The sequence below is a fragment of the Stenella coeruleoalba genome (assembly GCF_951394435.1).
Source record: "Stenella coeruleoalba genome assembly, chromosome: 9".
Classification (NCBI taxonomy): Eukaryota; Metazoa; Chordata; class Mammalia; order Artiodactyla; family Delphinidae; genus Stenella; species Stenella coeruleoalba.
Window position 1 is genome coordinate 41,026,527 of NC_137155.1, and position 17,215 is coordinate 41,043,741.

The 17,215-nt window shown below is 36.6% G+C and overlaps 1 protein-coding gene across 1 annotated transcript in view; it reads left to right on the forward strand.

The window, feature by feature from the left end:
- Positions 1–17,215, forward strand: part of THSD7A (thrombospondin type 1 domain containing 7A) — a 458,451-nt gene that overhangs the window by 378,505 nt on the left and 62,731 nt on the right. Inside the window, exons 10-11 of the mRNA XM_079931758.1 lie at positions 6,411–6,543; positions 8,295–8,398. Coding sequence (XP_079787884.1) covers positions 6,411–6,543; positions 8,295–8,398 — 237 coding nt within the window. The remainder of the gene's footprint in view (positions 1–6,410; positions 6,544–8,294; positions 8,399–17,215) is intronic.

The following is a 17,215-nucleotide window of genomic DNA, read 5'->3' on the forward strand; positions in this document are numbered from 1 at the left end:
CCATGGAGCGGCTGGGCCCATGAGCCATGGCCACTGAGCCTGTGCGTCCAGAGCCTGTGCTCCGCAATGGGAGAGGCCACAACAGTGAGAGGCCCACGTACCGCAAAAAAAGAAAAAAAAGAAAAAATTTTAGCAGATAGATGAGGGAACAAATAGATTTTGAATACTGTACATGTGTTTATTAAATTAATACTCATCTGTAATATGCATAAATACTTATTGCATTTCTAGTTTATTGATTACTGTACTTAACTAGCACATTGATGGCCCCGCAGAGAAGAACTTCAAAAAAGCTTTTAATTGTTTTTAGATGCTTCACTATGTCATTAAACATCATACATAGTTTTTTAATTCTACACAGATTTTTCAAGTAACTGCGATTTACCAGGCACAATTTTAAATGTAAAGGATATAGCAGTAAACAAGGAAAACAATTTTCCTGCGTTTAGGAAGCTTACTTTCTGGTGGTATGAGACAGAAAAGGCATTTAATGATTGTTCTAATGTCTCGATGCATGTGAAGGATCAGGTGAACAATGCAGGGTGGGTGAGAGAGAAGAAGATGTGACATCATTTTGGAGAGTACAAAAGTGGGCAAGTTAGTAATATGTAAGAGAATTTGTAATAGGCAACATGGAGTACCCATTTAGTCATGCATTTTAAAAAGGAATTGCTCAACACAGTTGCCAGTGTTTCTTCAGCCATGTTTAGCTGCCTGAGTGAAGGAAAGCTGTAGGAGAATAATTAGCATTGGTTAAGGTCAGGGCTTTTCCAGAAGAGTACAAGAAACGGAGAGAAAAACAGAGAGTCAAGGGTGTTTTCAGTAGAGTGCTTATGTAATAACGAAGTATGGAATCTAAGGTGGGTTGGGATGGAAGTGAAGGTCATAAAAGGGATGATATAGTGAAAAAGTGATTGGGAAAGTGGATTGGCACTCTTGATTGAGTTTGAATAGTTTTTAGTAAGATGAACTTTCACTTTTAGTAAAGTAGGTGAACTAGAAGGTTAGGAGGAGTGACCAGCAATTAATATATTCGAAGATGAGAATGTGCAGGTATTGATGATGATATCATCAGGGGCATGAACAGAAGAGCTAGTAATTGATACAAGATGCAGGAAAAGGTCATAGGAGGTGAGGAGGTACAGTAATTCAGAGTCCAGTGCCTTGGATGGAATAACCATGTGGATGCCCAAACCACCAAAGGGGTTGCAGGGGTAGGAAGAGAAAGGATTACAGTACGGGATGTTCTGTGGTCATTCAATAATGAAATGTTGGTGGATGAGTGCTACAAAGTAGATAGCTGATGGTAAAATTGATGACAGGAGCTTAAGAGGAGTTAGATATTTTTAAAGGTAAAGAGAGGAGAAAAGACTGGGAAATGGCTAGGTAGAGCCAGCCTCCACTGGCAAAGAATGTGAAGGAAACTTTCTAAGAAGAGATTGGAGATGAGAGACAGTGTGTTCCTTTAGGTACAGTGGTGGAAAGATTAGAGGATAGAAAAGAAAGAGAAATTGAATAAGGTTATGCACAGCTTGTATGCTGTGGTCCAGGTATGATGGAAGACATGCAGCGGGGATTTAGGGTGCTAGTTTCTTGTGGTGCGACAGGCATGTTAGATGTAATGGGTTCAGTTGGGATAGTCTCTTGGTGAAAGGTAGGTAGCTGCTGTGAATTAAAATGCGTGCTGCCACTAGAATACTAGTCTTCTCTGAAGCTCCTGGGTGGTAGTGGCCAAGGAGTGCAAGAATGCCAGCTCAGGAATCTGCTGTCCTATGAGCAAGAGGTTCTGAGATGAGGAGCTGTGTTTGGCCAAGCTCAGGTCACATCTCACCACCAGCAGATCAGCCCTACCTGTTGTATTTGGCAGCTCTGTGTTGAGTCTCCTAGAACAAAAGGCTTTCAGAAATCTTAAACCTAGGCACTCAGACTTAAAAAGAATAACTATAGTTGTGTATTGAGGAAAAAAAAGAAAGACTAGGGGGTTGGCAGAGGGGCTTGCTGTTGGACACAGTGTCAAGATGCTTTGTGTGCTGGAAGAAACCTTTTCTGTTTCACCTGTAGACTGCTGTAACTGAGAATAAGGATACAGTGGTGTTATAGAAGATTAGCCTTTTATCGTAGGGAAAATAAAGCAATGACATGTAGTTAGCTTTTCATTATTTGGTATGAAATGGAAATAAGGCAAGCTTCATTGAAATTACACTGACTTCTGTGTGCAATTAAAAAATGCTTAAAATTTTGAATGTTCAAGGATAGATGATAGCAAATGAAAATTAATTCAGGAATGAGGTGGTTCTTTTAAACTTAATTCTGTAGGTAAAATCTACATTTTGTAAGAGTTTGAACTTACGAAAATGTAGAGCTACCCTCCTTTTTAAGTCACTTGAGATAGGTAAGATTACAGTATAGTATTGCAGAAAATGGGACAGAGTAGCTTAGGATTCCAGGAAGAACAAGCAGAGTAATTTGAAATATTATTCAGCCCTCTCTCATGATGTGCCTTGAAAAATCAATGCTGGTAAACATCAGTATTGAACAGAAAGTAATTTAATCCTCAAACCAGTGTACTTGTTAATGTTTCCAAATTTTCATAAATCTTTACAAAGGGCTTTATTAAAGATGGAAAATATTTATGCATATAAATTATTTGTAACTCTAATCTTTAAAAAATCAATACTTTTGATCAAATAATACACTTGGCTGCTCAAATTGTGTTTGCTCCTTTTTTTCTTGCTAAATGTATTGACTTGAGGGCTAGCAGGGATATTGCAGAGGCATCTTTTCTACCTTGATGCCCTCAAACAGCACTATGCTAGAATTACCCCTGAAAGGTCCAATAACTGCCTTTACATTGGACTTCTTGCATGAAACGTTTCCCTTTCAATTTCCTCACTGTGCTGCTGCAGCCTGCCATCCGCCTCGCTTCCAGCTTAACCCATCTTAGTTTTGCCTGTCCTTTAAATCCTTCCGTCAAGGAACTTCTCCAGTGAAATTTATCTTGAATGTCTTAAGATATCTGAAAAGTGCTGTAGCTGAGTGAGACACTACATATCCTCTGAGTCTCTATGGCCCATTACCACATAAATGTTTTCTGAATATATAATCCCTTTTTTCTCTACCTATCCTAGGTAGGTATTTTCAAGTATAAACACTATAGGATTATTCCTTTATTTTTCCCATGCTTATTATTTCCAATGAACAAAATGATACCTTATTTTTTATTAATACTAAAGAACAGACTTAGTACCCATGTGCATAATACTCTAAGGAAATGGATATAAAGGAAAAGAAAATGCTAATTTATAATCCAGTTGAGAAGAAGTGAAATAAATGTGTTTGCTCATTCAGCAAACATTTATTAAGACTTTATGCTGTGTGACCACTGTTCTAGGTGCTAAAACACAAAGATAAATGGAAATTATGTACGTATCCCCACCTCATACAATAAATTGGGTGTAAATATAGGTGGGAAACTCTGAAGATTGTAAAATTCCACACTTGCCAACTCAAGTTATTAGTTAGGAGCCTTCCACTTTTATTAATTTATTTTTTAACATGTACTGCAGCTTTCCCTTTGTCTGCACACTGATTTGAGGGCTCTGTAACTGGTAGAGCTCTAAAGTGCTGTTTCTTTGAGTGTACGCGTAATTTGCTAACTGCGATCTGAGAAGAAACGAACCTCCCAGTGGGTGGAAGCATGGATGTCATGACACTTCCTGTGTAACCCCATTAAACTTCCTCTCTAGGTGTTATGGCTTTGGAATGTTCCACTTTAATCAGGTCACAGTCTCTCTCCTGTGGGCTGTGCAAGGTTAAGGTATTTGAACTTTTTTATAAGAATGAATGGATTCCCATTGTGGAATCTATTATGGAAGTGAAAAGAGTTATCATGGTGTTATATATCAAGTACAAACTTGTGGAGATTGTGATGAGAAGGCACTAGAATGTTTCAGAGTTTTATATTAGGTGACTTTTTTGCTTTCAAGTCAATAAACAAAGTAGAATTGAAACACTAACATTTGCTTGCTGCTTCTGAACAGCCCTGGGTATATACCAGGTGATATTTAGGTAGTTAATGACCAGGAGCTTCAGTCTATATGGTGCCACTGATGCTGCTCTCATTGTCCCCTCTAGTCTGTAGATCCCTTGGCCTCAATTCTATGTCTATTTTTTATCTGCAGGTTAAAAAGGGTTGGAGAGTTATTGACTCTTAAGAACTTCGACCACCTGGGAAACAAAGACCTGCTCCTCTTTGGTCTTTCCCTCTTTTCCCTGTTAAAAAAACAAACACACGCCTCCCGCCTTCCCCCAGTGCTAAACAAATGATAAGAATGCTCATTTAGTTTGTATAGTCTTTTAAAAAGATGAAAGACAGAGCATAAATATAAAACAAAAGGAAAAATAATAGATAATAATGTAAAAAAAAGCATGGAGTCAGTAAATAGGGTAGAGGGAGGGGAGAAGAAGAGAAAAATGGTAATATAAAATCAAAGTTAAGGTAAGCTCCTGCAGTTGAGAAGAAAATTAGCTCTGAGATTCTGGTGAACAAAGCAAAAAACAGAAGCACAGTGCATTCTTAACGGATTGTCAAGGGAAACAAGATTTTTCCTAGCTCTAAATTATTAGAGGAATTGATCACGTGGGCCTTAAAATAAGGGTCATTGAACAATATAATGGATGGAGATAGCATTACCAATTTTATTAAAAGTCCTATTGTCACTTCTTCGATCTTTCTTAGATAAATTATTCTTAATATGTAAAAGCTGCAGCTGGCATTCAAACTATTACTGCTACAGTTTTTAAAAGTCTAGGACAATATTTCCAAATACTTTAGCTCTCTGCTACCCACTACCTCCACCCCCTAGTTCCATACTTCATTACCTGTAGTATTCCAGCTATTCACTAAAATAGTTAATGCAGTCATTAACAGTACAGGTTTCCCGCACTATAGGAATAATCCTAAAAAGTTACATGCAAATTCTAGAATCTTAAATTGGGACATCCATGGTCAGTCATTCCAGTAGATCTCAAACCTAGCTGTTTATCACCGTTTCCTGGCAAGCTTTGTAAAAATCAGATTCCCACATCCACAGATTCCCACATCCAGCTCCAAGAGATTCTTATTTAGTAGTTCTGGGTACATGCCGAGAAATCTGCTTTTGGTTTTTGGTTTTTATTTTTTCAAAGAAATTCTCCTATGTAGTCAGACATTTAGGAATCACTAATCTGATCCATTCTCCCATTTAATACAGGAATGTTCAAGTCATGCTGCTAGGAGTCAGTGGCCAGACTGTGTTGAGGGATACCCTGACTTCATGTCAGAGGATGTTCCATTACTGGAAACTTCTATTTGTCAAATCATATTTTTCTACTAACACAATGACTTTAAGGATATTTCATTTCAGTTCTGATTAAACTTTCACTGTTAGGGGCTGCTAACTCTTCTAAATTTCTCTGTTTCTGTAGTCTACATATCAAATATTTAATGATCTTGAGAAAACATGTAAATGCATCAGGGGAACTCTAGTAAAGTAATTCTTTAGGGAATTCTTTTGTAAGCAAATTCATGACATATGGCTATTCATCTTTAAAGTGTATATATTGTAAGTTGTCAAGTATGTATTTTATTAAAGTTGTCAAGTCTTATATATCATCTGTTTCTCATACTAAAAAATTTTGAGTATCTTTATATCAGCAATACTGTCAATTTGATATCTTCATCGAAGGTAAATCTTAATTATTTCCATTGTTTTTGTAACATAATTTGGAGTAACTTACTTATAGTAATTATCATATTTTGAATGCTTCTCTAAAAATTCTGCCTCTAGGAAACGACTTTCATTTCACTACTTACAGCTCGGATGTTTAGGATGTGACCTGAATTAAAGATCTTAAAGTGTTTAACATGAATAATAAATGACTAGAATAATTTACGAGTTATACATTTCAAATTAAGTGAATAACAGAGAAATAGAATTTCACATTAAAACATTGAATATATTCTCCTAAGAAAGATTCATTAGATGTGTATGAGTCCCATGTGGTAAACAGGGCTATATGAAACGGCATGAAAATAAACTTAAGGCAGAGAAAAACAGATTCATTAGATCCGTCATATTTCTCAAGGGGGAAGAAGCATACAAAAGAGCAATTACGTTGTAAGTGAGCATTAGGAAGACTAGCTGACTATGGAACTATTTTCTCCATTCTTCACATTTTTAAATATACATTGATTGGCTTTCAATATAAGCGTCTTCGGGAGAATTTAGGAAATGACTAGACGAGGCCTCTCAGTCAGGGATGTCAAAGCACATGGAGCTGGAAGCAATGTAATTTCTTCACACAGGCTGGTATTTGGAGATTCTTTCATCAGTGCAGAGAACAGAGGTTAAAAAGCTGCCTCATTCCAGGGGACTCCGGAATCCGGAAGCAGACTCGGCACCGGGTCATCATTCAGCTGCCAGCCAATGGAGGCAAGGACTGCACGGATCCTCTCTATGAAGAGAAGGCCTGCGAGGCTCCTCAGGTGTGCCAAAGCTACAGGTAATGGAGTGAAGGAAAAGCCTTCTGAGCTATGCACTAAGCAAAATACTTCAGGTTCATGGTTTTTCTGACAATGAGAAAAGGAAGCCAACACTGCCCGCAGACTCAGGGGAGTTGAGGATGTTTATGACTGTGGGTCCCATCTCTTGCCTGTTTTAAAGAGCTGCTTTGCTACTGAAATCATCTCCTGGGACACAAATACTTGCGTAAACTTCCAAGCTGTATTATAAGCTTTAGGAGCTTGAAGAGTTTCTTATGTTGATATAATCTATAGAAAATGCAGAAAAGTGATTAATAATTATGAAACATATGCTTTTGGAAGCAGTTCTTTTTCGCTTACAGGAATAGCCTAAGCCTTCCTCCCCCGGCTCCAAAGAGCACCTGTTCCTCATAAATGCTGGCATTCTGGGTCATGAAATGACATCTTTGTCTCAGTGATGTTAGTAAGATGTCTGTTTTGTTGAACATTTGTGGCCACCTCAAGGAAAATTAAGGTTATTGAAGCTATATGTCATCATCTTGATTATTAGAAAAAAATTTTTCCATAACTATTAAAAAAAGTACCTAATTGAAACTTGATGTGGTGCATAATTGCAGTCCTGACAACAAATGAAATATTATGGCATCAATTGATGGAATGTGTGACCCCAAAATAATAACTTAAGATGAAATTGATGGCAAATTTGTCATCTTAATTTATCTGTGTTTAATTCTGAGATGACAAACAGTATAATTGCATGCTTTCATGATGAACATTAACTGTTAGCCCAAACTTATTTACTTGGGGGATTTGTTTTTGTGAAGTGTATTCTAAATTGCAGCTTCTGAGTTACCCCTACAATGCTAATCAAAAGACCACTATATATACAAAAGGCTCATGCATTGAATGCAATTTTATAACTTGAATGTAAAATAAATATACCTTTCTAAAGTGGAACACATCACTTCTGGTACTATCTGGATACATCTGCTGGCAGTCCTAATCATTAAAAAGGCTAAATGTGGGACTTCCCTGGCGGTCCAGTGGTTAAGACTCTGCGCTTCCACTGCAGGGGGCACGGGTTCAATCCCTGGTTGGGGAGCTAAGATCCCGCGTGCCTCACAGTGCAGCCTTAAAAAAAAAGAAATAAAAATAAATAAAAAGGCTAAATGCTATCAATAGAGTCCGTTCCTTTAGAACTTGACAGTGATGGACTCTTGTCTCCACTGCAATAGGACGTACTTTTATATTTAGTGCTGCTTTTTATAATTCCTTGATGAAGATCTAAATTAAATTTAGATAGGACTTTTTTAAATAGATCTTTATTGGAGTATAATTGCTTCACAATACTGTGTTAGTTTCTGTTGTATACCAAAGTGAATCAGCCGTATGCATACATATGTCCCCATATCCCCTCCCTCTTGAGTCTCCCTTCCATCCTCCCTATCCTTCCCCTCTAGGTAGTCACAAAGCACCCAGCTGATCTCCCTGTGCTACGCTGCTGCTTCCCAGTAGCTAACTATTTTATATTTGGTAGTATATATATGTCGATGCTCCTCTCACTTCACCCCAGCTTCTCCCTCCCACGCCATGTCCTCAAGTCCATTCTCTATGTCTACATCTTTATTCCTGCCCTGCAACTAAGTTCATCAGCACTGTCAAATAAATTCCTGTTTGCAGTGGTCAGAGTCATGCTTCCTTGGCATTGTGTCTCTGTGATTTACTAGTATGTTTGCTTCTTCTCTATGAGGCTTCTGTTCTTTCCCTGTAGGTGGAAGACTCACAAATGGCGCAGGTGCCAGCTAGTCCCTTGGAGCGTGCAACAGGACAGCCCTGGAGCACAGGAGGGCTGTGGGCCCGGACGGCAGGCAAGAGGTGGGAGGCCCCATCCCACGTTGATTTGCTTTGCATTTCTCCAACAGCACTAACTTAACCACTAGCTTGAAGAGTTTGTCATTTTGATGCTATGCTAGGCAAACAGAGCAAAGCAGTTAAGAATCTGCTACCACCCATTCTACCTTACACCAGAACACGGAAACCTGACTTTTTAAATTGTGTCCTTAGTTCTTTGACATTAGTTCCTAACTCCTCTGGTTAAACTTCCCCCTCATTCATATCTAGAAGATGATCAGACCAAGCTCTTGAAAGCGTTATGACATAGATTGTACACTGCAGCTTTTTGTTGTTGTTGTTCTTGTAATTAGCTTTTGGCTCATGGGATTCCATAACACTTTGCTTGTCACCTTAACAATCAATAAGGTCCTTACATCATTGCCCATATGCATTATATACGTGAATGCATAAAATGTAATATAATTGGTTAACTTCCCCAGAAATTCTCAGTAACGACATCCTTGTCATTGTCATGGCGACCCCCAATTCTGTTCATATTTAGTACTGATTTTTAAATGGCAGATTTATGTACTCTAAACCGGCCATATGTGGATTGCAATCTGTCGACGCTACTAGATAACATGGTTTCTTGCAGAAATGAGTGATGGAAATGTTTCCAACTTGCCATGATTATTTACTAGATATTATGGATAATACTTACATTCCAAGCTTTGGAACATGTTATTTATACATGTAGCAAATTCAATCTGTAAAGAGTACATGATTCTTTTTACTCATGTTGAGTTTTAGAATGTAATTCTTGCTACATATCTAAAATGTAGCTGAATATGTAATTGAATACACAACCACCTTTTTTAATTCATAAAAAACATGCTTTGCACCCTCATTTGTAGTTATGTATTGGATGATGTTGTAGAACTCTGAACACACAGAATTAGATTCCAGTTTTTGCTGATTTGATCCGGGACCCCTTTTCTTTATAGTGAAAAGATTGCTTTTTTAAAATTTGCGAAGAATAGCTTCTTTTTTGTAAAAAATCTTCCATTATGATAGTCATTTTAGGAATCTTCATTTGAAACATAACATTTAGTTTACAATTAATATTAACTATCTAGTGATTTTTAGGATTTTATTTTATATGCTTATTTTTCATTATGTACCCTCCACCATCAGCATCTGCTAAAAAATAACTCTCCCTTTACAGTTATAGAGACTTAGGTATTTAGAATTGAAAATCATTCTCCCCATCTGAAACCATTCATGGAGAAATTGAGGGATATCAGACTTTCTTGTCATGCCTTGCTAATTCCTCCTTGAATCAAGCATACATTTGCATACAGTTTGGACCCTACATAGAGTTTATGATGAAAACAGGCGTGAGTTTGGGAATCAAAAAACGTAAGTTTTAGTCCCAGTTCTTTCACTAATACAATGTGAGTTTTATTCATCCCTTTACCTTTTCGGGTATCAGTTTATTTAGATGGGGAAAAAAAGAAAAGAGGGCTGGACCAAATGATCTTTCAGGATTATTCCAATTTTCATATTCTACAATCTATGCACAGATGATATCCAGGGAGCAAAGTGTGACATGAAGTTAGGTAAAAAGATGAAAACCATATTTTTGTAGAATACCACTGGAGGAAATCTAAGATGTGGTGGAAGCTGCACAAGTGTGAAAACAGCTTTAGTTTCAAACTCTGTTACTTAACTGCACAACCTTGGTTTATTTATTTCCTCCCTCTGAGGCTGAGAACATAATGATCCTCTCAGCGCTTTGCACATATTAAATCTTCATTAAATGTTAATTCCTTTCCCCTTCCGGTTAGATCATGGCCTCAGTGAATGTGTGCATAGATCACTGTAGGCATAAAAGCAACAATATTAACATGGGTCTTTTGTTTTTTGACACAATCTGTATAAAAACGTTTCTTTCTGTGATTACCAGTGATCTTTTCATTTCCAAATCTGAAAACCTCTGCTTATTCCTCATCCTAGGTGACTACTTTGTAATATCTACCCACCTCCACTGTGACAGGGATCTTCGGCTCACTCAGTGCCACTTTCTCCTGCCTTTTTGATGGTTCCCATTCTTGGTTTCCTATTACTGGTGCCTCTTCCTCTGCCTGTACCTAAGTAATGCTTCCTCATCTTGCCATATTTGTCAGACTACTTTTTCTATCAGCAATCTTATGGGAGATCTGGGAAGAGAAAGTTGCATTATAACAAGTAATATATGCGTAAATATACTCAGAAGAACTCCTTTAATTAACTTCTATATGAAGATAATCTTTTTCTTTGTTGCCTTGATAAATATTTTTTTTCTTAGAGCCTATATTTCTATGGAAACATGAAAAGGAGAGAATTAAGAGAGTAGAAATATCTTTACTAATGGCAAAAAGGCAAAAGATTCTTTTTTTGATGGTCATGGCTGTTTTCAGAACTCTGCATAATTGACCTGTCAGACTCTTGCTATTCCCATCTTTGCCCTTATCCAGTCAGAGACTTTAAAAATGCCGACTTGTGCGATTTTTTAATAACTAAAATAATTGTGTAGTAAGGATTAATATCAGTCAGCAAATACTGTGGAGGAGCTACCCCCTTCCTCTCTAATGCTTCAGACTTTCTGATTTCAGGCACTCACATAACTATGACTGCATTCAGAAGACTGTGTAGAAAGAGCCATGAGTGTCAGGAAGGGATGAAGACGTTCAACCCAGGGAATTTAATTTGTTTAGGGAAATGAGATCACTGGTAACATCACCCAACAAGTATGAGTTAAAAACTGAAACCAGTCCGTTGCAAAAGCAGTCATTTGAAGCTAAAGAGCTTAAGAAAGATCTAAAGGATGAGCTGGGACTTGACTTGTACCGTAATGTTAGAATAAGTAGAAAAGAGAAAAGAATACAAAATGAGAGCAATTCTGTAAGTTAAGCATTTGAGGTAAGAAAAACAAAAACATTACATGTGTTCACAGAAAAGTGGGTAGATTGAACCTCTGAAGATGTGAGCTGGAGCCTGGGGTAATTTTTTAGAGGACTATAAATGTCAGGATCGGTATTTTAGACCTTGTTCAATAAGTGGTAGGAGCAAGGACCTGATGAAAGCAGTGTTTTATCTGTCAACGTGTACAGAATAAGTTAGAAAGATAAGACACATGGGTCTGGATGCCAGCCGAGACGCTGCTGTAGCAATGCAAGGTTGAAGTAATAAGGGCTCAGATTGGAACCACTGTAGTCGGAATGGGTAAAAATAAATGGATTTTCCACATACAATAGAGGAAAATAACTTTAGGACTCAGTAGCAGACAATAGCAGCAGAGGTAGACCTAAGTAAGTCAAAGATGATCATATGATTTTTAACTCCAGTATTTTCAGCTTGTATAGCACAGGGAATTATTGTTTTAAAGAAGGTTAACAAATAATCTGTATGAATCTTCTCATAACTGGAAATCTTATGAAATCTTGAAACAGATCAAATTTAGCTTTTGAATTGAGATGGGCTGTAATTGTAAAACACTGCATTTCAAGACTCAGAAAGAACAGGATTTATCTTGGCTTTCATTCTGATGTGGACTACATTTTGAAATGATAATTTAGATTTCTTCAGTTAAATAAAAATATCATATGAACCAAAAAGGAGTTAATTTACTAAGTATGCATAGAAAAGAAATAATGTATGTCTCATATACTATGCCTCACTCAGCAGAACACTTACAAGGTCACCTTTTATGATTCGTTTTCTCTAAAATGACTTGAACCTTCCCTGTTAGTAGAAAAAAATATAACTCTAAACTTACCTACCAGCTTCTAGCAAGCCATCCTTGTTGTTCACTTTTGAGTCACCTGCACCTACTTTTAGCCACCTGTTAAAAAGTGGTCATTATAGACAGACTTTCATTTTTACTCTTAGTACTATTAATAGCATGATTGCTCCAAGTGTAGGGACTATCCCTGATGCATTTCAAAGGAGCTGGGAGGCAGTTATGTTCCCAGAGTCTGTTTAATGAGTCACTAATGGTAACTGCTTACCATCTCAGCACTGGCACTCGGTGTAAAGCAAATCATTGAGAATCAGCCTTACCCACAACTGAGTTAGAATGACCCAGGCATAAGAAGATAGGAAGATTCTACTACAGTCAAGTAAATGCAGTCTTGACCAAGTCTACATTCTGTGTATTTCAAAACTATGTGAAAGTGCTTTCTGTGGAAATGCTTGACATTAGAACACAATAGGAAGTTAGAAGTAGTAAAGAATTTTAGCAAGGCTTTGAATATCAAGGATGGTGTATTCTAGGAAATTTTATCTAATGGTATAAGAATGAAAAAGAGAGAGGAGAAAGGTATTTTAAAGATGGAATTAACAGGATTTTGCAATTTTAAAACTTAAATCATTCTTGAATCTCACAGAGGGCTTTTGAAATAGGCATCTTTCCTATAATATTGTCAATAAAAGAAATGAAAATAACGTGAAGTTATGTCCGCAATCTATTTAATTTTTAAGTGTATAAACAGGTTCTATTTGCTTCATGCTATTCAAGTCACTTGTGTATAAACTTTTAATCGAACAGTAACCTCTGCTGTCTCTTCTCTCTGCTCACATTTCTACAATTCAGATGGCATTTAGGGGGCTAAGTTATTGATTGGTCAGTGACTGAAACATAGCCATACTAGCCGTAGCTAGAGTTATCATTACATTTGCATTCAAAATAAAAGAGGTGGCCCATATTAATGACAATTTTGGACAATTTACTTATTTTTTCTCTATGACTGCCCTAAAGGACAATGTCACTACTACTTAAAATGTGTGTATGTGTGTGTGTGTGTGTGTGTGTGTGTGTGTGTGTGTGTGTGTGTGTATATATATATATAAAACTAATTCCACTGTTTATTACTTTGTGACGTATTTATACCAGGAATATGATGAAAAGAATATCATCGATTAGATGCTGGGATGTTATAAAAATAATTTCAGATTTACTCTTGCTCAATCTCTGTGTTGATCTTAATGCTATTTCCTGCCAAGTGTACTTTCTATAAATTAGATGGAGCTAGAGTTAATAATCCCCAGGGCCAACCCTACCTATCGTAATCCCCCACCCGCTCTGTATCCTTGCCTGCCAAGGAATGTCCACTGTAATGTTAACCTGTCACTAAGATTTGACATCAATCTCTTTATGTGGAAGCCAGCATGATTCAGATGTATTCTCAAATCCAGACCACAGAAAAAAGAAAAAAAATTTAATTATATGCCTCACATGGCAGGGACCCTCCTGGTCCTGGGAGTCCTCACCTGACATCACTTATTTGTTAAAAAGGTTATTCAAGGAAAGTCTAGGAATAAAAAAGAAAGTTCTAATTTTCCCTCCACCAAAATCAAATCCACGTGAATTTGTAGAATGTGAGATATAAGTATTTAACTACAATTTATGCCGTTATTTTTTGTGAGCAAATATGCTTAAATCTTATGCTTAAATTAAGTAGCTTAAACTATATTGACACCTTTCGCATCACTCTTTTGCTTAAATTGTGGTCCACTTTGTTCTTTTTAAAAGATTATACCTTAGAGGCATTTTTGAAGTTAGGCCCAGAATATCTGGGCCAGTTTATCTCAGTAACTCACATTAATCTGTTAATTTTCAGAGATTATTATATAATAGGAATGAAAATAATGGAAGTAGAAAAAGAACTAGGTAAAAAAGAGTCAAAGAGCTTGATTTAAAGAAATTTTGCACAGACGTGATTTTTAAACTTTTCTTTGGGCTAATATACTTATTAATTACCGTGTAATATTTTTGTACTCTTCATTTATATAAGCTATTATTTAAATCTTCTAGAATTATTTCTACTTTTAAATGGCTTCCTCTAATTTTCTGTGGCTATTAGCATTCTAGTTGATTTGGGAATTTTGGTTTTGTTTTATCTCTCTGTGAGAGTCCTGTCCTAAAATAATGATTCGCATTTGCTAGTTTTTAAATAGCTGATAAAATAAGCTTGACACCGGGATGTCTGTCTTTGTGATGGTTCCTCAATGCCCAGTTAGTTGGTTTGTTGTGATGCAGTTAACCCTTTCCACATCCCAATCAAGGATCTAGCTGACCTTGGTCTAAGCTACTCCACGGGGAGCTGATTATTATTTCCTAGTAAGTCCCCAGAGAAGGACTTTTGCATATATTATAAGCATCAATAAGACTAGAGATCATTGGTAACTATTTAGGATCAATAAGAAAGAAAAGTACATTTCCTTCCCTTCTGCCAGAGTTACATTCACAAACTGTAATTAGGAAGTGTAATTTGGCAAACTTGTCAGTGAAAATCTCTTCCACACAGAGAAAGACCAGGATCATTAAATCCACCTAGTAAACAACTGGAGCCCTCTTGCATTATTTATAGGTTTGGTCTTATTTCTAAGTACAATTAGGTCTCTTGGTAACTAGCTCCCACTCACATTAAGCTTTTTCTTTTTTATTTCCACATGATTCATTCTCACTATTGTCATTTTTTTTGTAACACCATAGGAAAAAAATCACTCCTCTAATTACTCAGTCTGGTGAACGTACTCTGTCTCCAGTGCTACCCAGATGCTGTTGCTGTGGGATAAACCGTGTTAATATGGCTAAGTTTAATAGATAAGGTCTCAGAGCTCCTTGAACTCTTTGTTACAAATAATCCAACAGTTTTCACTGCACTCGGGCATTGATCTTATTCTGTTTCCTGTAATGAACTTCTGTGTGCACATTTTAGATCTAGTCATTTACTTCACTCTGATTATTCAAACGAAAGGACAACATGGTCTTGCATGCCGAAGGACAGTCCACAGACCAATAGAACTCCTTCTTTTTGTGCATCCTGAATAATAAGGGTGTTTCATTCCTCTTCAAGAAAATGAAGACGAGCAAGTCCATTCTGAATTCTATTAGATTTTACTTCAGAGGTGCATTGGTAGCCTTCCATTTACATACTCATATATGCATAACGCAAATATCCATGTTCTTTTAGCTCAAACCAATGTTATCTATTCCCTTTCATTTCAGGAACCTTTATTAGTCTCTTTAAAACATAGCTCAAAATTCAACTTACATGAAAACATTCTGGAATTGACTCTACTTATTCTACTTATTAATCGTTTTTATTTAAATTCATGGGAAGTTTCAAAGATACACAAAAGTAGAGAGACTGTGGTAATGAATACTAGTCGTGTAGTCATCACTCACACAGCTTCAACAGATTTTAACATATTGTCACTCTTGGTCATCTGCCACTCCTCATACCCTTAAAGAGATTTTGCTGGAGTATTGTAAAGCAACTCCCAGGTAAGGCATACATCATCCATAAATACCTAATATTTTTAAACATAGCAAGAGTACTATTATAACACTAAACAAAATTGAATAATTCATACCATGTCTAATATTCATACCACGTTTAATTTTCCCCCGTTGTCTCAAAAATGCCTGTTTACAATCAGTTTGTTCAAATCAGGGTTCATAAACGTCTCCACATTGCATTTGGCTAGAATATTTCTTCAGTCACTTTTAATCTAACAATTTGAGCTCCCTTTTTCAGAGCATTTATTTGTTGAAGAAACTGCCTTTCTTGCTCATCTTTCCAACATTCCCTCAGTATTGGTGGGTTGAGCTTGCCTAGCTTAATTTATAAGTAAGCCACAAAGTAGTCATATGAATGTCTCCTAGGTTTTCAGCCTGCTGGAAGTAGCCTGTCCGTGACCCTTAACTTCTGTGCTTCATATAAGTAAAATAAAATTTAAATAAAACAGATGGATATAATCAGCATAGTATTAAAGATGGAATTTTAATTTAAAATAATTATTTTGATATATGCCGACCTCACTAAGAAGCTTTCATGGTAATTCATCCATAGGGCAACATGGGTTTTGGCCCTTCTTCCTAACAAGGCCTCAGCCCAAAAAAGAGTTGCATAATCATTATACACAAGATATGCATCCTGCACCTGTAAATACAACTACAATTGTCTGGGTATGTGTAGCTTTCTGGTGCGCAAGGAAACCATGCTTAGGATGACGCATCTTTTCTACAGTTAAAACCACCCTGGTTTCAGTGTCTTAAAAATGATTTTTAAGATTTATAAAGTTGAGAGACCAGATGGTTTCCTTTCCAAACATTTATGTTTTCTTCACCCTAATAGCAGGAAGTTCATTTCAGATTACATTCCTGTGTTTGAATTGTTGTATTTCCTCCAAGTCAGAATAGAAACAAGTTGAGATGTGTGATAAACGTTAATATATTGTACAAATGGTACCGTTGCTACTTGTTTGGATCACACTGCATGAGTAATTCACTCCAGGTACTCTGTCTAAATGCTCAGATAAGGGGAGTGACATGCTGAGTGGGTTTCTGAGTACAGATTTGGGAATTTTACACATCGTTTCTTTTCACCTACTTGAGATACTTTTTGAGATTTTTACATACGGCAGGTATATAGGCTTTAGATTTATGTAAATGGTATAGATTTGCACAGAAGAAATTAGTTTCTGGAATTGTATTGATAGTGGTTTTACTTTATTTTATTTTGGTTTTTTGGTGTCCCTTAATGTGACGATGGTTGGAGCCATTATGAAATGAAATTTATAAAAGAGAACCTTAGAGAGAAAACCTTAATGGAGAACTTAAGGCAATTTCATTAGTTTAAAAGATTTATAGTCAAGTCTCTATTTCAGAGAACCAAATTGGAATGCTTAGATAAAAGTAGGCTTATTTCAAAGAACATAAATTTAATTTTGTAGTTTTCTTTCAGTTATAAACAGTGTGACCCTCTTCATAGCTTAGAGTTCTGATGGTCAAATTTCTTATTTTCCAAATTA